Consider the following 22,926-nt stretch of genomic DNA (forward strand, 5'->3'; position numbering starts at 1 on the left):
ATTTCTATATAGTACATGTGCCATAAGAGACCATGTGTGACAAAAGATATATAAATATATATCCTTTAAAGACTACAGAATTGAAGACTACAAAATTGAATTATTTCAAAAAAAAATTATTAAATATAAATTTATAAGATATCAGACTAACAAAATTAAATTCCAATATAAACTAATTTTCAAATTGCACATTGATATTGAGAAAATTTTATATGTCAACATATTTTAAAAATGGCGCACTATAGTGATGCTTGTGTACGATTTCACCTAGCATTTTTGACGTCACAATCAACCGCCCAATGCAAGCTATACGCCGTACATAAAAGTGACGTGTCGAATAACAATCACACTTTCGGAAAATTTCGGCTCAAAGTGACTACGTTTAGGGGTAATTGTCAACAATTATCTGCGTTTCTAACTGACGTAACATTGCGCAAGATATACCTATTGCCATTGCTTGATTTTGCTATTATATTTCTTGCTGTTTTTCTACAAAGTGTAGAAAAATGTCTTTCGTCTCGCCCATGCCTAGCCAGGAATTTCTTTGGAGCGTATTCCAAAGGTAATTTTTATGCTCTGTAAATTAATCACGATATAAAATATGCTATCTTTTTAGAAATCTTGAATGCTTGCTATTTTTTGTCGTAACAAGCTATTGTTTCCAGAACTTTTTAACTTATATATAATTTGTAGTTTTTATTACTGCAATAGACAATAGACGTTTTATTTTATATTCAGCAAAATTTTTTTTTTCTAATTTAAACCTCATTTTTCATTCTAACATTGTTTTACATGTTGATAAAATTATAAAATAAAGATTAAAGTAATGAAAATATTAATTGTGATAATGTTGTTTTGTGTTGTTTTGTGATATTTAATTTTGAATAATTAAAGAAATAATGTTTTGATCTTTCAGGGTAGATAAAGACAGATCTGGTGCAATTTCTGCAGATGAATTACAACAAGCTCTCTCAAATGGTACATGGACACCATTTAATCCAGAAACTGTTCGTTTAATGATTGGTAAGATAAATATTTTCAAATGACCATGTAAATTTATGATTTATATTTTATTGTGTCTCTAATTTTCTTGTAATAGCTTTTTGAAATCTTTGCATGTAAGTTATTCTATAGTGTTAAATTAAAAGTTCAATTTATCATTTAGTGTTACAAGAACTAATATCTGATATTAGATATTAATTTCTTTTAAATTATAATTTGTAGTGCATATTTTTTTATTTATTCTTATGAGATAGTATTGCATTATAATATTAATTTGCATGGTCTTTTGGGATTGCGATCATTGTTCTTTAACTTTGTTGATACAGGTATGTTTGACACTGACAAAATCGATCCTGCTACAGGTATGTTCGATAAAAACCAAACTGGTACTGTGAGTTTTGAAGAATTTGGAGCATTATGGAAATATGTTACTGACTGGGAGAATTGTTTTCGATCATTTGATCGTGATAACAGTGGCAACATTGATCGCAATGAATTAAAGACTGCTCTGACAAACTTTGGGTACCGACTATCAGATCAAATAATTGACATGCTTATAAGAAAGTATGATCGTGCAGGTCGAGGAACAATATACTTTGATGATTTCATACAATGCTGCATAGTACTATATGTAAGCACATACATAACAATCTAAATTATCCCATTAAGCATTAGGCTATTTAACCTTGTCTGAAAGTATATATCTATTAAGTATATATATAGATTTTATATATAAAAATTTTAAATTATATAAGAATGATTAATTATAATCATCATGATTAAATGTGTGTTTAAATGAGTTATTGATTGTAAATTATGGAATTGAATAATGTTGATTGAGTAGCTGATTTTTTTAGTCTTACGCGTTTGATTGCTGCACTTTTAAATATCCTTGATTATTAATTTTAAAATATTCGAGAAATCCTTGTGTATAATAATGTAATAACCATATTTTTTTTATTTTTAGACTTTGACATCTGCTTTCAGAAGATTAGACACAGATTTGGATGGTGTTATAACAATCCACTATGAACAATTTTTGGGCATGGTATTCAATCTTAAGATATAAATATTATATCATTTCCTTGCCTGATTTTAATCGAACACATTATTTAAAGCCTAAAGGTATACTAAGATGCCAAATGAAGACAAGAATTTTATTCTACCATATATATGTGAAAAACTATCAGAATCTCCAAAATTAAAATTTATTTGCACATTTATCTCTTTACACAAATTGTTAATAAAATTTGATCAAACTATCGAAGATTTTATTACAAATTAAAATATAACTTTCTATATTCATTAATATATTAATTAAATATAATATATCACAGTTTATTATAATGGTTCACAGAAATTATTTGTACGTGTGTATGCTATTGATATAAATTATAGCTTCATGTATGACATTCCTGTTTTTTATGATACATCATATTATGCTTCTTTTGCTTTTAAGAAATTACATAAATATGATAAATTTTCAAAAATTAGTCAATTTTGGAAATTCTGAATGAAAATGTTGATATTAATTGATACAATTGTCGCAGAATATGACTGGTTAATATTATAAATGTTTGAAAGAGAACTAGAGTTTGAATGTATATACAAACTCCATATATATATATATATATATATATATATATATATATATATATATATATATATATATATTTCCTACTTTATACATGTATATGTACACTTCCAGCATTACTGTTACACATAAATTAATGAAAGAGTTTACATACATAAGTGTGCGTTTTAATAATTTTAAGAAAAATAAAAAAATATAAATCTTGTATTTTTTTAACATATTAAAATTGTTATATATTTATGTGTAATAATATTTATCGATATGTACAATAGTTATGTATTTTTCTATCTCATTATTATTATATTAAACAATTATAATGAACGCACCATAAAAGAAATATATTTCTTTTACTAAACAATTTTCTTGTTTATTAGTTAAGGTAAGATGGGAAATAGTAGCAAGAAATTGAAATATAAAATATACTTCACCTAGAATAAAGATTAGAAATATGAAGAGTAGATTAATGCAGCATAGTTATTGAATTTATTGATATATTTTTATTTTAATAATAACTTTAATTTTATTTTTATACAATAGATCCTAATAATTAGTTGTTTCCTTCAGATTTATTACAGCTCCTAGTTGTCTGTTGATATATTGATGCATTTATATCTGCTTCACAATTGGAATATGCCATGCCTAATCCAAAGCCAGCACCAGTTATAATGGGCCATCTCCTTCCTATAAAAAGAGAATTCAAAATATTTTTATATACTCTATTATATATATTTTACTATGAAATAATCAAAGAGCAATTTGACGTGATAATGTGCAATTCCTTTTTGTTCTTTTTGATTAAATATATACTTGTCCAAATATATTGCTATTATCTATCAAATTACTATAATATATCAAAATATATAGCTTTATATCAAAATTTGCAAAAACAAATTGAAAGATAAAAATTATAGAAAATATTCTGTGAAAACTGTATTAAAAACAAAAGAATCTATAAGTTTACTAAAATTAAGAAAAAAGATTATATATATTATTTTTTAACATTATATATAAAATTATATATAAAATTACAATTTATATATTGTGCAATTCATTATAAACTTATTTTACAGAATATCAAATTAAATTTTGATAAAAGGAGCAAAAATTGTTAAATGTTTATGTAATACATATATACAATATCATAATACTATAAGTATGTTCTTTGTATTTGAATTTCTTGAACTTTTTATTCTTCCTCTCTTGATCTCTAACTTCTAAATATATATCTATCTCATTTTTAGTGTGAATTAGTGCAAGAAAATTAACTACAAAGACGAACTTATTAATTCTGATTTCGAGATGAGACAGAATTATAATAATAACTGTAGTTACATCATAAGAACGACACAACGATACATATTTATAAAGTCTTACTTTTGAAGAAAAATAGAGAAAACACTCCGCCAAGGAATATTCCACCGCCTGAAAAAAAAAGCAGATCCGTAGGTAACATTAGAAAAACATATACGTGTTATCGCGAATATTTCAGAAACGTTAATTACCTAATTTAAGAATGGCATCCGTAAAGCAACGATCCCACTTTCGTCCGATCTCGTCTTCGGCCCACACGGCGCCGGCCATTTTTCGTGTTAGAAAAACCGTTCCTGTTACGTCACTCACACGTCAGACATTCATGGCGTCTAATCTGTCATATCGATTTTCAGTCTTCACGTCTCTGTATTTTTTGATATGCGCAATCACAAAATATATATACGAATTACGAAATAACTAAATATAAAAAACGAAAATTAAGTTTTTTATATGTAAAAGATTTTCATCCGAGTAAGTGTATTTTTATAAAGCGCGCTGGTCTTGGCACGCTTGCCAACCCAGATTAAAATTTAGAATTCAGTACAATCGCATACATTGCGCATGAGCGTCATAAGTTTTATATGCGATTGGTCAGTTTCCGTGTGTGAAAATTAACAAAGAAAAAAAGAGTAAACTTTATTATCTTTCTCAGTCTTAACAATTTCTGGTTTTACTTAATTGACGGAATATAAATATGTTTTTTTTATTTTATTTTAATTTTTTGTAGGATAAACTGAGTCTCGAAATCGGCAACATGAGAATATCAGACAGAAAAATTTTTCTTAACCTCATCTCATGCAACGAATCACGTGACTGCTTGTCAGATCCGTACTTGAAAATGCAAGGTACAATGTTTTTTGGACAAATATAAATTTTTAATGACTCTATCATTTATATTAATAAACTATAGAAATGGGAAAAGAGGAAGAGGAGAGTACTTATAATATTTAAAAAATTTTGTTTACTTTAATCCTATATTTGTTAAAATATTCAATAAAATTTTTTGCAATTTGCAACAAATAATAAGTCGGATTTCAAAAATTTGTAAAATCTATTACAATTATCTGTAAACTTTATTATTCAATTAATAGAGAGATCTTTGCATCATTTAATTTTTATATTCTCTACATTCTTCCAAATGATGGGCCTAACGAACGATACCATTCAAACGATCAACCACGTATAACACTCGAGATTACATGGTTACTGCGCACGCGCGAAAAAATCCCACCATCCTGCATCACTGACTGGAGAAGATGTCGTTGCGGTTGACAGGCCTGCCGGTGTCCGTAGCAATTAACTCACTCATGTCCCGTCGTGCGCGAGGGGCAGGTTCGTTGTCCCGTCATTCGCAAGGAATTTGTTCGCGGGTGAGACAAGTTTACGAAAATTTGTGCAGTGCGAGATCCGTGTAATGTGAAAACATCGCTGCAGCAACCATGCTCGCCGTGTGTGCGAGTAAATAGGAATACGGAGCAGGACAACGGGAGGAAAGAGAGAGAGAGAGAGAGAGAGAGAGAAAGACAGAGTGAGAGTGAGAGAGAGCGCGAAGCAGCACGTTTGTCAGATCGGCGTGCCGTCGTGTCGCGGTAGTGATATATATATGTAGAGAGAGAGAGAGAGAGAGAGAGTGTGTGTGTGTGTGTCTCGAATTGGGTGATACCATTGATACGGCGAGCAGGATAAAAAGAAGAAAAAGGATATATACGCGCGTAGGTGGACGGAAGACGTGCGATCCTAGGGAATCTCGGCGCTACGCCGTTGCCTGTCCGGATGTCTACGAATGCGCTCCTCCGAGTCGAGTGAAGTCGCGTCAAGTCGCGTCGAGTGAATCGAGCCGAGAAGAGAGAGAGAGAAAGAGAGAGGAGCGCGGATCGCGAAGGTGGATCTCGATCGCGCGCGAGCACACGCTCGCTCGCGTAGATCTCGATTCATGGAGATGCCGAGGATCGCGGGACGCGCCAGCAACAACATCGCCAGCATTACCGGCATCAGCGGGAGCGACGACAACAGCAACACAGAAGCCGCGCGCAGGAAGAACGGCCGCCACGGTAATGCCGTGCTGCGTCGTGTCGTCAGAGCGTGAGCCGCGCGATTCCTCGAGTCGTCGACTGTCGTTCCGGCATCCCGGCGACGGTCGCCGGGCACGAGAGACGGGTCGAAATTGCTATGGGCTCGTCCGGACCGACGACGTTGCTGTTCGACGCTGCATCGAGCCTCGTATTTGGATTCCTTCCGCTCCCGTGACGATCGTCGACCAGACCCCGCCAGACCAAGTGAATTTAAGAGAAGGTGCATCCCAAAAGAGATACGCTTCCTCGAGTACGCGCCGCACCCTGCCGCGTTCCTCTAAGGTGTAAACACTAGTTCGGAGAGGTTAGACTGGCACGAAAAATTGATTGTCCCTCGGAGGTGGCATCGTCCGTCGAACTCTGACAGTCAACCAGCCCCCTCGGCGCGCGCTCTCCCCCTCCTCACGCCGTCGCCGTCGCCGCCCGCGCGTCCTTCCCTTCCGCGCGCCCTATAATACACCTAGTATATACCGCGCCCGCGCGTGCCCTTTTCCGCTTGCGGAAACTGCGACGAGTGTCGTGTCGTGTTCCGTTTCTTATTCCGTCGTGTCGCGGTGCCCGCGGCTTCCCGGGGGCATCAAGATATGCCCTGCACGGGGATCGATCCCCGTCACTGATCGAGAAACTAACATCGTCGTCGTCGTCATCGTCGTCGAGGAGCGAGTGTGGTGAAAAATCCGTGCGACTGCGTGTTGATCGTCGAAGTTGATTCGGTTCGTGCGTCGTGGGATTTATTTTTGTAAATATCTACCGCAACCGTGGATAGCAACGGCCGGTACGAGATGCAGAAACGAGACGGCAGGGACAACCGCGGCGACAAGGAGCTCGGAGCGCGTAACTCTGAGCGCGAGCAGGAGGTCGCCAAGCGGACCTCCAGGGGCAGCGGTAATGCCGCCCGGTCGAACGTGCACTCGTCCCGGCACAGCGTCACCTCGTCCTCCGGCGTGCTCATGGTCGGCCCGAACTTCCGGGTCGGCAAGAAAATCGGCTGTGGAAACTTCGGAGAGCTTCGTCTCGGTGAGTCAACCTCCCCCCTTCATTCTTTCCTTCAGCCTTTCTCTCCAATCAGTCATTTTAGAAGAGTTAAAAAAAGAAATGTTACATATCGCGAAACATCCTTATCGTATGAGAAATGGTAATTAGTATAGTTTTAGTTCCATTATCGCTTCTATCGCGACAGAAACAAAGAAATATTTTTTTACATGTAGATAAATAGTGTTTCATAATTCGCGACCTAGATTTTAATGAGCGGACTCTCTGAATTTTCGGAGACTATTTTTCTTAGCAATAATTAATGAGGACAAGTAAGATCTTTGAATTATAAGCGACTGGAAAAAGAACGAAATTTTACACAGGGATATAAAAATATATTTTTTAATTTGTCTTTAGAATTAATTTACTTTCTGACAGAATCTTAATTTGAAACGTATGTTAGTGACGAAAATATCTAAAAAATTGCGATAAATAACCTTTCTCTTTCCCGACGTATTTTCATTGAAGAAAAATTTACTCTAAACTTGTCAAAGAGAATATATCATTGTTGTCAAACTAAGATTACGAATTATGGAACACTCTATGATAAAAATCTATTTTTGATAATAATTTTGGAAATAAATTTCTTTGCAAAATGACTGATTTGATCAACCCTGTAATATATTGTCATATGATTCATAATTATGTCGCTTTCGTTGAATCTTTCTTCTTGAAATTCTTTCAGTGTTTTTTTTTATTTTATTTCTTAAGTCAATTTCATTTCATTTAAAAAAAAAAAAACAAATCGCAGTAGGATTTACGATTATCATCGTGAAATTAAATGTAAGAAAATGAGAGATAGATTTGACGTTCAAGAAACTATTAAATATGAATATATATTCTAGACTAGCCTTAACTATTATGAACACATGATACGTGAACTTATACGTGGAACCAAAATTTAGTAACGAATTTGTAAAACTTTGAGAAGGAAATAGATATTCCGAGAAAGAAGATTTTAAAATAATGTCAAAAATGAAAATAACATTTTATATAACTTTTTTTTTATTTTTCGTAAATTAAAAAGCAAAGGAAACATAGACTTATTCGGTGTTTAATGTTTTTTTATGACGCGTCGAATTATGAGTAATGTTTACCATGTTAGTGCAATCTGTTTTCATAATAGCACAGTGTGCGAAATTAAGGATATATAATATAATACATATTTCATAAAATAATTATATATTTAATAATAGATAATTTTATTAATATAATATATTCAATAATATAATTTTAATAATTGTAAATCCTAATTACATATACATATAATTTCTAATTTTACACAATGATGTCAATCCCTCGCGAGTTTCGCGTTGTTTCTCTGTGACCGATGACGCATGTTGAAAACAATGATTCTAACATCGGGAGAGGCTAATGCTCTCTCGATTATCGCGGCAGTGGCATAATACAAAGTGATTCTGCATACTGACGCTACTGTATGTAGGCCGGAAGTCTGCAAATATTGATGCTCCTCCTACAATGAGCCAACGTGTTCTCATAATCATTAATCGCAAACAGTACGAAATTTTTCGTACACTTATTAAATTGTATGAGTTGTACATAAAATTATATATTCGATTCATGTCGTTTCTCCAATAATAAAGGAAGATGCACATAGAATTTTATATATATATATATATATATAAACTTGAAGAATCTTATAAATGAGGTATAACTTTTTGCATAAAAAATTTATGCAGGATAATTTTTCTAATTAAAATTTGCGTCGAAGTATAGTTATTTTTTTCCAAATTTTTGACAATTGAGACTAATTTACCAAAAAAATTGTTCTTTAGTTAAAATATTTTTTTTTCTACTGACGTTCGTTGGAAATGCGATGTTTCTCAACAGAGAAATCTTTTACCGTGCTGACGAAATAGGCTGACACAGCAAAATGGCTTTGCTACTTTGATGCGCTTATGTTAGAGGAACATCTTGGTAACGTTTCATCGCGCACTTGCAGACTACGCGCGCGATGTTCGAAGGGAAAGCATTAAATTTTCTAACGTAATGATCACTGTGGTAACTACAAAAGCGTTCACGCGGAAAATCCTGCAATGCTTGACTCTGCACAGTTTATACGAGTTTGCTAAGGCGTTATTACCCATTCATATAATGATGACTTTGTTGTTAATCATAGCCACGCAAACAGAACACGTTCAGTGTCATCAACGCCATTTGTTGATTATATCGTTCGTGACAAACTGGCAATTACTTTCATAGGCTATAATATATCAGTGTATTTAAAAAGATAAAAAGACTTGGGTAAAATAATCGATTTCTGCCTAAGTAGTGTAACATGTAAATTATACATGTAATCTAATGCTTTTTGAGTCACTGAATTTGATCATAGCATTTATTTTTTAATTTTCCGAAATTATGAAAAATGATAAAAATTTATTTTAAAGAGACCAAAAATAAGTCTTCAGTAATATAGTTAATAACAGCTATTTAAATATTTGTATTATAATTTATTCTTTTATTTTTGTGTTCTTTAAAAAAATAAGGATATCTCAAATTTAAATATCTAATACTATGGAATGTACTGTAAATTATACAGAGCGTATTCATAAATACGCTATCTCTGTCACAACTCTTGTACGAGCGTATAAGTGCATCTATATTTTCATTATGCCAACGAGGTAGACACGTTGCATCGTTGGCACTTCAATAAAATTGATAATGCTTAAAACAGTCAAATGACCGCTATACACACACAATAGTAATTTTTATTATTTGAAAATAAATTTAGAGATTTCTATTATAAGAAGTTCGCCTTTAATAGAGCCTCCCTAATAGTTCATCCATTTTTGGCTGTTTTAACATCTTTATAAATTGCACAATGCGTGCAAATGCGTATCTGATCACAAGATTTAAGATTTTTTGAGTAAGAGAAAGAAAATTGATTATCTTTTTAATTTTTATCTATTTATCTTCTTTATCTATTTTTATCTATACTAAATTAGTTTTAGCATTTTTGAAGTATCTAATTTTGAAATATTTTAATTATTATTAGTGGAAAAAAGTTATAAAAATAAATTATAGTTCAATTAATTGAAACAAAAAAAAAAATTATCACTAATTATTTTATTATTGAAAAATACTTATTTTATATTTTTAAGACGAATTTTTATCATTTTTAAAGATGATCATCAAATTCAGCGACACAAAAAGCATAAAATTATATGTTTAATTTATGTTATATTTTTTAAATATAGAAATCGATTTACTTTACCCATTGTCCTTTGCTTTTCTCTGTAAAATATATCTCTATAAAAGTGCAGAAGATAATTTCATATCTTTTTTGCTCGACTACGCTCCATAGCGAATGAGAGAATTTCCAGAAACCTTTCTTTGTGATTCTTTGAATACTTACTTGTGGGTGAATATCCGTACGGTTCTTTCATCGACAACCTCTTTGAGATTCCTGTCGTGATCGGTGCGTGAAAGGTTCTGTGCTTCGCACGAAAAAATATATTTAAAATTTATCGGATGTTTTCTATAGTATAAATGACATTCGAGATAGATATTGCGTTATATATTTTCTCGCGGATGAACAATTGCATTCAAAGTTAAATACGAAAAAGTAAAACTTTGTGTCGAAAATAGATTTTTCTTCAATATAATTCTAATATTGAAAATTGATAATAATATTGGAAGAGATTGTTTTAACTTAGCAAATAAAAATAAAACTAAGAATAACATCTAATTGAATTTTTAAAAGAAAATTAAAATATTATTCTAGAAATAAAAAGAGTAACTACATTTCGCGTAAGGCACGAGAACGGTATATTTGTATTTAATGAATTTGGTGACATCTGATATACCGTTAATAACGGCATGAGTCATTAATAATTTTAAATTGCCTCGCCATATCGCATCGTCTTTTTTTTTTGCTTGCACTACTGTCGCAGTGACGGTGCGTTAATCTTTTCTTTCATTGACGTTCGTTAAACAATCGAGAGTGTCAAAACATGAATATTCCTTTCTCGAAACAGACGATTCATGTTTCGAAAGTATATTCTCATATTACCCATCTGCGAAAAATTATGTTCTTCTGCTCTTTTAACGGCAACGACACGAATTGCATCGATAGTAACGACGCGAACAACACTGGGATAAATCGGAACCCTTCATTGAATTGACCAGCTGCCTCACGCAATGAGAGACACGCGTATGCCGTTAATGTTGTTATGCATGCGTTATCAGTTTATCGCCTATATCTCGTGCGCTTGTCTTGTCTCACTCGCTCGAGGGTCATAAATGCGTTTACCAGCGGCAATTGACTCGCACCAAGTACAAATCCGGCTAAAATTGTCGGCAAATTGCTTTCCGGGCTGCTGCTGCTACATCGCACCAAATTTTGGACCCGAATCGTGTACCTTATTGACCCAATTTCAATCCCCGATCGCGCAATCCTAGATTTTTAGGAGCTACTATAAAGGGAAAGTTCACGCAAATAACTATATGCTAATAATCATTAATTTATGCGTGATTAGAGAAAATAAATTTTTCGATAATAAAAGTATAAGTTATTTATGCGAATTAAAGTTTTTATACGTATAACAAATGTTATTCTTCGAAAAATATGTATGTACAAAAATTATTGGCGAATTTCAATTTATATGTTAATTCTTTCGATACTATCATCTCGTAGATCGATTGACAATATATCCCGAATAATTTTCAAGATCTTAAAAAAAAGTACCACGTAATAGAAATGGGGCAATTTGTATGTACAAAGAAAAACGTGATTGCGAATCGCTTTATATTTCCAAGTACATGATAAGGTCTTTTCCGTTTTTCGTACGCAGCAATCTTTTTGCACGACAACCGAAACTGTGATACGTGTTCGAGAACAGGAAGTACGAAATTCCAAACCATAGGCCGCAGAGTAGCATACACATAAGACCGACCTTCCGGTTCTACTGGGTAAAGGGGGAGAGGGAAGGGGGGAGTCGATCGTCCTATCCGCCGTACTTTCCCACGGTCACGTCCGACAAAAATTGATCGATTCTTCTGAGGAGAGCGCAGCGGATTCATCCTTCTCGTCTCAATGGTTCTTTCCGTTTTGGAGAAGTATATCCGAATGAATTTTCATAGCTGCTATAAAAGGATATATCTTTTCTTTGGTTTTTTCTTTTTTTTTATGGCAAGTTAGCTTTTTGTAATATACCAATTATGTAAATTATATTCAATAAGAAAAAGATTTTTCGAAATTGACATTCGCAGAATGTCTTAGGTGGAGAAAATTTATTTTACAATTTTATTAATTAATTTTTTTTTAAAAAAAGATTACTCCTTTTCCTTTTGTATAAAAGTATCCGGGAGAAGAAATCTCGATGTAGAAATAAACCCTTGATTCTCGCGAGCCTCGTAATTAGGCGCGACTTCTGTTCACGGATCAGCTGATTCCCAGCAACCGTCCAGCTGACCCTCAAATTCCCATATATGCTTTTCATGACGCAGCTGTCATCGTCGCGGGTAATTTTCCAATCTTTATCCGATCCAAGCTTTCAAATAGAGATACACAATTATCATTATCGCATTGCGTCATGACTCTATATCTATTTTTATCATATATCTTATATTCTATAAAAATATTATTAGTGAAATTATATACTATATATTTTTTGGTCCATCTCTTTTGTAATTTAATCTTGATGTTTTCTACTTTATTCATTATCATTATAACCATTATTGATCTGTAATTTTTCTCTTTTGGATATTATACAGCGTGTCTCAAATCAAACGAATAATATTCATCCATATTCCCGGATATATACTTGGACGTATTCTGGAGAGAATGAGAATTAATTTTTTTATTTATTATTTGGATAAAAAAAGCAACATCGTGTACGTTTATTCGATAATGTAATTGTGTAATACAACGTTGACGGAATATACGAGTTCACGTGACGAAAGAATAAGCGTGTCGCGCGCGCATCACGCGTGTGCGTGCTCTTGTCCGGAGGTTCGAGGGCACGTAGCAACCTGTCTGCTCGGCTGGCTCGACGACTGTTCCCCGGATGACTCAGGACGACAGACCGCGCGTTGGCTGGTCGCGCTGCCGAGTGAAACGAGCAGGCCGTATCGCCGTGCAACGCCCTTTTAACCCTGCTCTTGTATTCGTTTCCTGTATACACATATTTTACGTTGGAATTCGAGCTAGATGCGTTAACACTTAAGTTTTCATAACGCTTTAATCAACCGTACTCTCGTTTCCTTGCATTACGGGTATTAGTTTAAAAATCTATTAGATTATTTTGCACGTCAATTAAGGGTTTTTTTTTTAAGGATTAAAACTATTTAATCTTTATGCCAACCGAGAAATATATTTGATTTTTACTCTAAATAAACATATACTCTAATACTATACAATACTCTAAACAATATAATTGATATAAAATTATTTAAAAAATGAGGATCGGGAAACGTTTTGCAATTTTTCGCGTCAAAAATTCTACGAACTTTAGTTTAAATGGATATATACATAAGAGTTAAAAATGATAACTCGATAAAATCACAAAATTTTAAAGTAATGATACGCGCACCTGGCTTATATCGCATTCTTACAATTAGTTACATTATGAAATTTAATCGATAACATAGAAATCAACATCTTTAATAAATCTTTATTAATCTTCACTTTATTTTGCGTTGGTGTGACAGGTGCGTAGATGTGTCTAGATTGCGGACGAAACTCAATTATTCTAGTCAATATATACTCCTTCATAAATCAACTGTGCTGTGTGCGCAATCAATAATAGTGAAACGCTACGCTATTGACGTAATATTGGCAATTTGTTGAATATCACATAGTTATCGAGCAAACATTTCAATATATTAAAAAGATATAATATAAAAATTGCAGTATAAATATCATCAAAGTTACAACATTTTTTTGTATAAAATAAAATTATAAAATATTTAAAGAAGAATTTTCCTAAGAGATGTGATTTTTAAAAATCAGTTTTGATCAAATATTACACAAATCCGTAACATTTGAAAATCATATTAATTTCTATACATTTTTCATTACGTAAAGAAAGTATGAAGAGTAATTTCTTTTCATTCCTTACAAAATTTCGCAGGTAAATATAAAAATATTACTACAAAATATGATGTTAAATCGTTCATCGGCAAAAGAAACCCGCAAACTTAATATAAACTAAAAATAAATTTTCCTAGCCACTTAAACGTGCCAGAATTTGAATTATTCATATTTCCGGAATTTTACAGACTTCCGGAATAATAATTCAATTTCTCCACTTAAGCAACGAAAATTCCGCGTTCTGTGTTTCTTTTCTCCATGCCACTTTTTATTTATTTCCTCCGTCTTTCTTCTCCGCACATTTTACATTCTCGTCTTCGTCCTGTCCTTCCTTCGCCCCCCTTCCCCCCGCCCCCATGACGCGTCGGCTTTGAATAAAAATTGTATCGCGTGCCCCATTGAAAGAATCGCAACGTCGCGTATCGAAGTGCATGTGTGCGTCGGACGTGGTGCATTCGCGCCCGTGCAAGTGCATCGCCGCCGACGTTCCGCGAGTTAACTCGCGTCGCTCTCGAGTTACGTGCCGCTTGGCAATGACTGACGTTTGCCCACGCGGATTGCCAGCGATTTGGTCAACGATATCTTTGCTTTACAGCCTTTGCAAGTAGTCAGCTATTTAATCCTTATGCCAACCGAGAAATTTTATATTTGATTTTTATTCTAAATACGATATCAATGTAAAATTATTTAAAGAATGAGGATCGGAGTGTTTAGCAACTTTTCGCGCCAAAAATTCTACAAATTTTAATGAGTAAATAAGTATAAACATAAGAATTAAAAATAATAAATCGATAAAAATACGAATTTTAAAGTAATTATAGTCATGCATGATTGTTGCAATGACTCGCGAGCGCATACTTTCGATACGCATTCGACAGATGTGATCTGTCGTTGTTTTAAATTCTTTCAATGACCAGATAGAGTCATTTTTAATTCTGTGAGATATCCTGTCGCGTTTGTAAAACATTCTCTTCCTTTTTTTGCGCTGATATATCAATTCAAAAGTTACGTGAATCGCATATTATATATATTTTACATTTAATATTGAAAAGAGATTTAATATTTTCAACAAAATCGTTTATTTTCGTTAATCTTTATTTACAATAATTAAAATATATCTTATTTTATATAGGTTTGATTATTTTTATTAAAAATGATACTTTTATTAGATTTCGACGAAATAATCTAGTTGAGCATAAACCGCTTTTTTTCTGGAGAAAGATTAGATTTGCTTTTTATCCCAATTGTCTAACTAAACAATTTGATTGGTTATATTCCAAAATTTGGTTTTCACAATCGAGTATTTTTCTTAGTACATGTCATCTGTACTTATCTTCTGTTTATTTTAGTCCTGATAAAAAAAACTTTCGGTCAAAAAATTTCGATAACATTTATGATTAATTCTGGTAATTTATATGTCATTCCGCGAGAATTTATTTATTTGATACAAATCTTACCTGACTCACATGCAATCGTCAGTGAAATATCATAACGGATTTACGTATACGTTAGGTCGATTTATCGCACTGACGTCGTCCTTATGAACGTAACACGTTCATTATATAGCTACCGGTTACCGCTTACATCCTCAACAAACTCCAGGAATATCTACGCGAAAGTCAATATCTTGTCTATCGAGAATGTGTTCGTGAAAATTTATCTTAGGTAAAAAATACATAGTGCAATCTATATATATATATATATATATATATATATATATATATATATATATATGTAAACAAAATGTCTCTTCAAAAATGTTGATTCTGTAAGAAATTATGTACAGCAAAAATTATATTTTCAAGATAGACATTTAGTGGCTATAATAATTTTGTTTTATACATGAAGAATTATTTTAAACGTAATAGTAATAAGTAATAAAAAAAAATTTTAATTTTCCCCCTCGATCAATAATATTTGATAATAATATGGGTTTTGATCTTCACCAGTTGCATTAAAATTCAACATTTTATTTTATATATTTTTTATTTTTTTAATGCGATATATGTACATAAATGCTTATATGTACATGAAAGTATGGATCTTTATTGATGAAAAAAATAAAGCAAATATGAATAATAAAAATATGAGTAAAAAATATGAATATTCAATTTTTTACATGCTTTATTTAAACAAAGAAAAAAACAAAAGATTGAAAGATAATATTTCAGAATTGAAATATAGCTTAAAAATGCGTTAGTCGGTAACGCCCCAAACGCTGCGCGCAAGTCGTGAGTGAAATTAAACTCGCCTGCGAGACAGAGAGAGAGAGCGATCTAGGATCGGACGTCTTGTTTTTTTCGAGTGCTCACGAACAATAGGTCCGACGAGAGCATCGTGATGAGGCCGACCGTTTTTACGTGTCCTCGTTCCGTCACCGAAGGAAATTGTTGCCACGGAGGAGAGTTCGCGCATTAGATCTCAGAGGAAGAGTTTGTACAATAGCGAAGTCTTCCCGATGGCCTCTTTTAATTCCGAGGCCTAAATGCGCGCATTTAAAAAAATTCCATTCCTTTGATCGTCTATATACAAAGTGTTCCTCAACGAAGTGTTCCTCAAAGAATGCATAAACTTTATGTTACCTGTTTTGTGCTTCAAAAGTTATACATTGTCACTCTCTCTCTCTCTCTCTTTCTCTCTCTCTTTACTTTTTTACTCGCATAATTCGAAACTTATCAAAACTTTTATATTTTCACCGAAGAGAAATTTGATTTTAAATTTATCAAAGAGGGAAGGGGGCGATAGTTCTGGGACATTATTTACATACTAATCAGTCGACGTTTAACGTTATTGACGCGATACTTGAGAACAAACGTTACTCTTCGATGATGATTCAAGAGTGCTTCATCCACAAACCAGTCCATTAACCTTTGTCCGGCGTATTGAAATAACTTTCATTTAAAGCTTTTTAAGAACTAACTTCGGCATAAGCAGTGTTTAATCGAAAAATTATTGAAAATTCAGACGAAATATTAACGTCGGGGGGGATATCGAGAATACGCTTATCGATAGCTCCACCAACACACCCGTTGTGTTCTTTGGTCTCCAGCTCTGCTGCACGTGCTGGTACCCTGACCTACATTCACACCTACATATCTAAGTCTATGTCTACGACGGTCGATCGCGCCATCGCATCGTTCGTTCGCCGCCGACAAGAAGTCGGCTTGGCAACCGGACGGCCCGATTTATAATTTTCGAAATTGCGGGAGTAGCGCCTACAAAGAGAGGAAGAGAGAGAGAGAGAGAGAGAGAGAGAGAGAGAGAGACGTCCGCGCACGCGGTCCGCCTCTAGCTGTCCTACATTTCGCTCTCACTCTTACGCCTTGCGTCATAGGGCGTATCGTCAGACCTGTTGCGCTTTCCTCTCGGACGTTTGCTTCCTTCCTCGCATTTGAATCCGATAGCGATTCAGTTGGACGAGCGCAAATGCGAGGCAGATGCTCTAGCCGGAACGTGGAAGCGAAAGCGTTTGTTTTAAACGTTTGAAATGCTTTTTTAAATCAACTTTATGAATTCAAGTTCTTCGATCGTGGCCGCTTGCACATTTTCTCAATTGTCATTCATTCCGTCGTAAAAATTTATATCCAGGGTATCTACCCTCTGGAAAAATATGGAAAATTTGAAATATTCTCAGGAATTCTTTTTTGTACCTGGAAAAATGAATTCTTATGGAATTCTTATGGAATTTTATTGGAATTTAGGAAATTAAAAAAAAAAATTCTTTGATAATTTAGCTCTCATATTATAAACAGTTGACAAGCCAAACGAGAATTATGCGTTAAGATTTATGTCTGAAAATTGACAAACGTGAAATAAAAAAATCTAATCTTTTTCGATATTTTGAGTCATGAAATATTATATCATTGTATCAAATGAGCGCAAATTGTTTATTAGCGCATGTACAATCAAATCTCGAAGTGCAAATATGTATTTTCGCAGAGAGTCTCTCTTTCTTACTTCGATGTCGCGCGGAAAATTAAATTCGTCTAGCTGGCGACATGTTTCCCATTAATGCTCGTAATAGATGCTCATAGTAGGAGTCTGAGTGCTAATTACATCCATTCCCCTGTTTTCCCTCGTCCCTGGCTGACTTACGCGAGAATGGAAATAGGTCGAATACTGTCGCACGGAGTTCTTCAGGATGTTCTACTTCTATTGCATTATTTCCTAATGACAGATTCTTTGGCCAATTTGGAGTTAATAGGAATCATAGAGCGCGTACCACCTTCTACGGTACTATTTTTCGACGACAGGTTTCTCGATCCAATCGAAATTTATTTCCTCGTACGATGAAGGATGTCTATAATTTTTGAGTATTTAAATTTATTAAGTAATTTATTAAATTTATTAAGTAGGGTTAAAAAGGAATTTTCGACTATAACTAAGCTTCAAGGGACAAAAACTCATGTTTACTCTGTATAATTCATATTTTTTGATTAAATAAACTTCAATCAAGTTTTAACTTCAGACGATTATGTTAAATGTTGGTAAAGGTTAACGATTCCTCGATTCTCGCTAATGAAAAATCGATTACAAATTGATCGAAGAATCTGCTATTAAAAATAATACGACAAAAGTAGGACACTTATTCGTGGCGATATAAGAAAGTGACGAAAAGAGGGAGGAGATTGAAGGGTTCAATGGGCATGAAATCGGAAGTTTGCCATGTGAATATGTTACATCGCCCCATATTACTATTGACATTGCTGGAATATCAGATGTGACGTATCGCGCGTATATATTTCATATTCCACATTATATTTTTTAGCCTTTGATATTTTATCTCTGTAGCGGATTAAATTGAGTCCCCCGTTACAAGTGATTTAAAAATAGATGCTTCTTGATAAAATTGTAATTTCTTTATTAATGAAAATAACAACAATTTGTACGAATAATTAAACGAAATATTACATGACAGGTGCATTTAATATAACTGTGAAAAGAGCTACGATTTTTTAAAATTAGAATATTTAAACTACGACTTTTCAAAATTAGAATGTCACACGTTCAAACAAAATTTATTCTGCAATTAGTTTATAAAGTACTAGAAAGTTTTGTTGCTCGCATCTTCGATGATATATAACCCCTTTAATCGCGTCACGAACGATGGTCTTTCTTATCGATCCGCTGTTTCCCCTTTTCTTTATCTTAGAGCGTTTTTCCGCACACCTCCGATGTTCTTCCATACGTGTGTTAACCCACGGTTATCGTTACAAGTGATTTAAAAATAGTCCCGGCCCTCGTTTTGCGTATCATCGGAAATTACCGTCGAGTCCTGAAATCAGTGTCGAATTTCCGCGTTAATAAAAATAGGGCGCCCTGTTTTCGCCGCAGGCATAGTCGTAATTCATATTATTGGCTCTTCGTGGTCCAAATTAATTTAATGGAGAACAGTTGCCGCGCAGTTGTATCTATCACATGTATTGGAAAACTACGTAAAGCTAGAGAGGCACGTACATACATTCGCAATATCAATCAATTCAAATAGATTTTTTATTAAACGAATCTTGATTGGATATTCTAGATAGACGATGTACTGTTTATAAGCTTTCGAATTTATTACGGTATTTAATTTCAAATCTTTTTAGCTTATAAAATATAGATTTGTCTGCAAAAATTTTTTTACTCGCGCAAAACAATTTTTCTCAATAATTTGGAAATATTTTTTATCTCTTTCTTACATAGCCTAGGATACATTTTGAGATGAAGTGACAATCTTAAACGTCATATCTTAAACGTCAAAACAATAGTAAACGTCATATTGAAAAAATAAGTACAAATAATAATGGGCTTATGCGAGGAAAGACAGATAATTATTTAAAAAAATAAAAGTTTATAATTTTTATAAATAATCTATTATCTATAAAAAAAAAATAATTTAATCTATTATTATTTCTACTTATTCTTTTTAAATAATGTGTCTTGATATTGTTACTCGCCATGTAGATATCGAAACATTTAAACGGCAATATTCGCGGACAGTAATTTATATTTTAACATAGCTCGATAGCTTCTGGCATCAACACACGGGTCGAATTGCACGTGTTATGCGGTTCGACGTTTCGTTCGCAACACCTGCAGCCTTCTCCTCTCTCGCTCGCTCCGTCATTCTAATATGTTTTTCCGTTGCTCGCCTTAGTGCCCTCGGGAACCATCGACCGTGTACCCACTTTATGCCATTTCTCTCTCGAAGCTCAAACGCGTTGCCAGTTTGTGGCATTTCACACGGCGGACAGCTGCCCCTAGTAACGGTCGGAGAGACACATACACATCGGCTGTCGAGGGATTCTCAAGGTCCTACCTCGGCCTGCCATGTTTTCGAAATTATCTTTGCGCATTCTCTGTTGTGATGTCCTATGGTGTAAGAGATCTTTTTTACATCACGCGATACGAAAATATGAAAATTAATAATATTTTAATAATTGTGTAATGAAATAAAAAATACAATACTATTAAAATAATGATATAGTAATATATAAAAAAACTACATACAAGAATATAATCTTATACGTGTAATAATTTAATTAAGCGTTACATTTTATTATTGAATTATAAAGTTTTATTGTAAAGCTTATTATTCAATTTTATATTATTTTATAAGTAGGAAGATATTTTTTTTTTTTTTTTGATTATGCGAGGACGTTATCTCCAAGAATTTTTTAAAAAGAATTTTAAAATATTCAAGAAATATTTATAAATTCTTCTTTGATTGTTTTGCAATAATTATAATCATCAATATCTTGATTGTTTTGCAATAGTTATAATCATCAATATCTTTTGTTTGCTCTCAATCTTAATTAATGATATTTCTCTGTATTTTTGCTGCAATTTCGCAGGAACATCCTCGTGATGCAACGGCACGTGGCGATAATGTTTCTAACATAAAATTTACTCTCTTTCCATTTATTTTATTTAATAAAATTATTAACTAATTTTATTAATATTGATTATTATTAATTATAATAATTATTATTAATAGATAGTAATATTATTGAATTTATAAATTATTTAATAAACGATAAAACATTCAACGTGCAAAAATTTTACACAGATTAAAGAGTAGAATAATTGCGGACACGTGAGAAGGCAACGTGAGGATATACTTCGGAAGAAACAAAAAAGAGATAATTAAATTGGAAATAATTGAGACAAGTGACATTGGATTTATCGCGCAGTATATTATGTATATGTATTTGTAAAGCCCTTGTCAAATCACTTATACTACCATCGAAAAAGTTGAGATTACTTTAGCAAAAAGAAACTTTTATTACTTAAAGAAACTCAAGTTTTTCGCATTCTTTTATGAGTGACGGTATACTTCTGTGAATTGTGCGCGTCTATATTTAATAAACATGCCTTAACTGTTGCACAAACATAAAGAACTTATACAATAAATTAATACGATATTAATTATTAATCATAATTCAATAAATTATTACTATTATTGTTATTAAATAATTGCAAGTTAATAGAATATATTATAAATCAATAATATATATTATAGTTATGGCTATAATGGCTATTATAAATTAATCATATATTTTGACTTTAATATTTTGCGCATTATAATAATGCGATAACCTAACTTAATGAAATGATGTAGCTTCGATTTCGACGACTTTCACGGATGTCGTGTTATCAGTTTCTTTGATAGCGTTCATATGACTTGCGAAACCGCGCGATATCGATTATCCTGGATAACGAGTTTTTTTTTTTTAATTATTTCATAATAACGTGCACTTCTTTATTGCTTTTTCAGTGATTACTGTAATTAATACTGTGCAATATTTCTGTATACGAAAATAATATATAAGTATCTGAGAAAACAGAACATATAAGTTTAAAAATTGACTTTGGCAATATCATTGTAAAAATCGAGAAAACGAGTGCTATAACTCTTGCAAAGTAAAATCAATTGAATTTGACATTGTCAAAAATAGAGATTATTCCAAAATTAAAAAAAAAAAAAATTCCTAAATTTTAATTTATAAATTTATTTCTTTTTTTATTTCTTCATTTTGCAGAATTTTCGGTATGTTACTCTGCTTCTGATTATTAAATAACGGTTGGAAATACTTTTACTTAATTCAGTACGTCGCCGCGTTACCTGTCGCTATTTATTCAACGTTGTCTGCTCGCTTATTCGTCGCGCGATATCGATCTTTTCCAAAATTTGCGATGGTAAGTAATTAGAAGTCGTCAACCGGATCGTCGTTAATAATAAAATAAACAGTTTCGCGAAATTGTCCCGATAAAACGGGACGGATCAGGAAATCAAAGTTATTTCTCGCTAATATACATTGAAATATCTGTCTTATATTATAATTAATTAAATCTTGCTTTGAGTGTAAGACTACGACGATTACGTCCGACGCGTGCATTTGAACGAAAATTCATCTTCGTGGATTCGTGCCAGACGTCAAAATGAAATAGATTGAAGCGTAAGTACTTCCAGTGCGTGTCATCTGATCTCGCGCCATATCTATCTCCCGATTTGCCTCAAGGTGTATGATTAACTTTGAAGCTTTGGCACGAATTCACGTTGAAATAAATTCTTCGCTACAAGTGTAGGCTATAAACAGATCTTTATATCGGACCATCATCGCTCGATAAATTGTCGCGAATAACAGCTCGCTAATAACTTGTTTTATAAACGTGGCGATAATGTGTCAATTATTAGCTAAATCAGGCACGTAACTAGAAGAAGATGTACAATACTTGGCGGTATTTTATAAGGCATTTTTTTTTTTATAAAAAAGAATCGAGACGATTATATCGATCCTCCAATTTTTTTTTCTTCACCGCTTCGTTCTTCCATCTTGCAATTCTGATAATGAGACGAATTATCCCAGGCGTTATGC

At 33.0% G+C, this 22,926-nt stretch overlaps 3 protein-coding genes across 14 annotated transcripts in view; 2 read left to right on the plus strand and 1 right to left on the minus strand.

The window, feature by feature from the left end:
* The first annotated feature begins 278 nt into the window (after nt 1-278).
* LOC126851335 (programmed cell death protein 6) lies at nt 279-2,954 on the plus strand. Of its 2 annotated transcripts, none has more exons than XM_050595194.1 (4): nt 279-562; nt 917-1,023; nt 1,329-1,633; nt 1,970-2,954. In XM_050595194.1, the coding sequence occupies exons 1-4, from the start codon at nt 507-509 to the stop codon at nt 2,069-2,071; spliced, it is 570 nt and encodes a 189-aa protein (XP_050451151.1). In that variant the 5' UTR covers nt 279-506; the 3' UTR covers nt 2,072-2,954. The 2 variants fall into 2 exon arrangements, with proteins under 2 accessions (XP_050451151.1, XP_050451152.1); XM_050595195.1 differs by having other exon boundaries at nt 285-562; nt 1,365-1,633.
* Nucleotides 2,955-3,056: 102 nt separating this feature from the next.
* LOC126851337 (MICOS complex subunit Mic10) lies at nt 3,057-4,265 on the minus strand. The gene is made up of 3 exons (XM_050595197.1): nt 4,099-4,265; nt 3,971-4,018; nt 3,057-3,277 (listed from the first exon to the last, which is right to left on the minus strand). The coding sequence occupies exons 1-3, from the start codon at nt 4,175-4,177 to the stop codon at nt 3,144-3,146; spliced, it is 261 nt and encodes an 86-aa protein (XP_050451154.1). The 5' UTR covers nt 4,178-4,265; the 3' UTR covers nt 3,057-3,143.
* A 774-nt stretch (nt 4,266-5,039) lies between these two features.
* Nucleotides 5,040-22,926, plus strand: part of LOC126851325 (casein kinase I) — a 37,648-nt gene continuing 19,761 nt past the window's right edge. For 3 of the 11 annotated variants that reach the window (XM_050595175.1, XM_050595172.1, XM_050595180.1), the window contains exon 1: nt 5,042-6,996. In XM_050595175.1, coding sequence (XP_050451132.1) covers nt 6,762-6,996 — 235 coding nt within the window. In that variant the 5' untranslated portion in view covers nt 5,042-6,761. Of the gene's footprint in view, nt 6,997-22,926 lie in introns of all 11 variants that reach the window. The other 8 variants (XM_050595174.1, XM_050595177.1, XM_050595173.1 and 5 more) reach the window with 5 other exon arrangements.

The sequence above is a fragment of the Cataglyphis hispanica genome, chromosome 8 (genome assembly GCF_021464435.1).
Source record: "Cataglyphis hispanica isolate Lineage 1 chromosome 8, ULB_Chis1_1.0, whole genome shotgun sequence".
NCBI classification, from domain to species: Eukaryota; Metazoa; Arthropoda; class Insecta; order Hymenoptera; family Formicidae; genus Cataglyphis; species Cataglyphis hispanica.

What these genes read in the sequence shown, in the direction of transcription:
- LOC126851337 (XM_050595197.1), bottom strand. Translation starts at nt 4,177, where the DNA reads ATGGCCGGCGCCGTGTGGGCCGAAGACGAGATCGGACGAAAGTGGGAT. An exon ending in GGATGCCATTCTTAAATTAG is followed by an intron (nt 4,019 to 4,098) that starts GTAATTAACGTT and finishes TTTTTTTTTCAG; the next exon opens with GCGGTGGAATATTCCTTGGC. An exon ending in TTCTCTATTTTTCTTCAAAA is followed by an intron (nt 3,278 to 3,970) that starts GTAAGACTTTAT and finishes CTCTTTTTATAG; the next exon opens with GAAGGAGATGGCCCATTATA.
- LOC126851335 (XM_050595194.1), top strand. Translation starts at nt 507, where the DNA reads ATGTCTTTCGTCTCGCCCATGCCTAGCCAGGAATTTCTTTGGAGCGTA. An exon ending in CTTTGGAGCGTATTCCAAAG is followed by an intron (nt 563 to 916) that starts GTAATTTTTATG and finishes TTGATCTTTCAG; the next exon opens with GGTAGATAAAGACAGATCTG. An exon ending in AATGCTGCATAGTACTATAT is followed by an intron (nt 1,634 to 1,969) that starts GTAAGCACATAC and finishes TTTTATTTTTAG; the next exon opens with ACTTTGACATCTGCTTTCAG.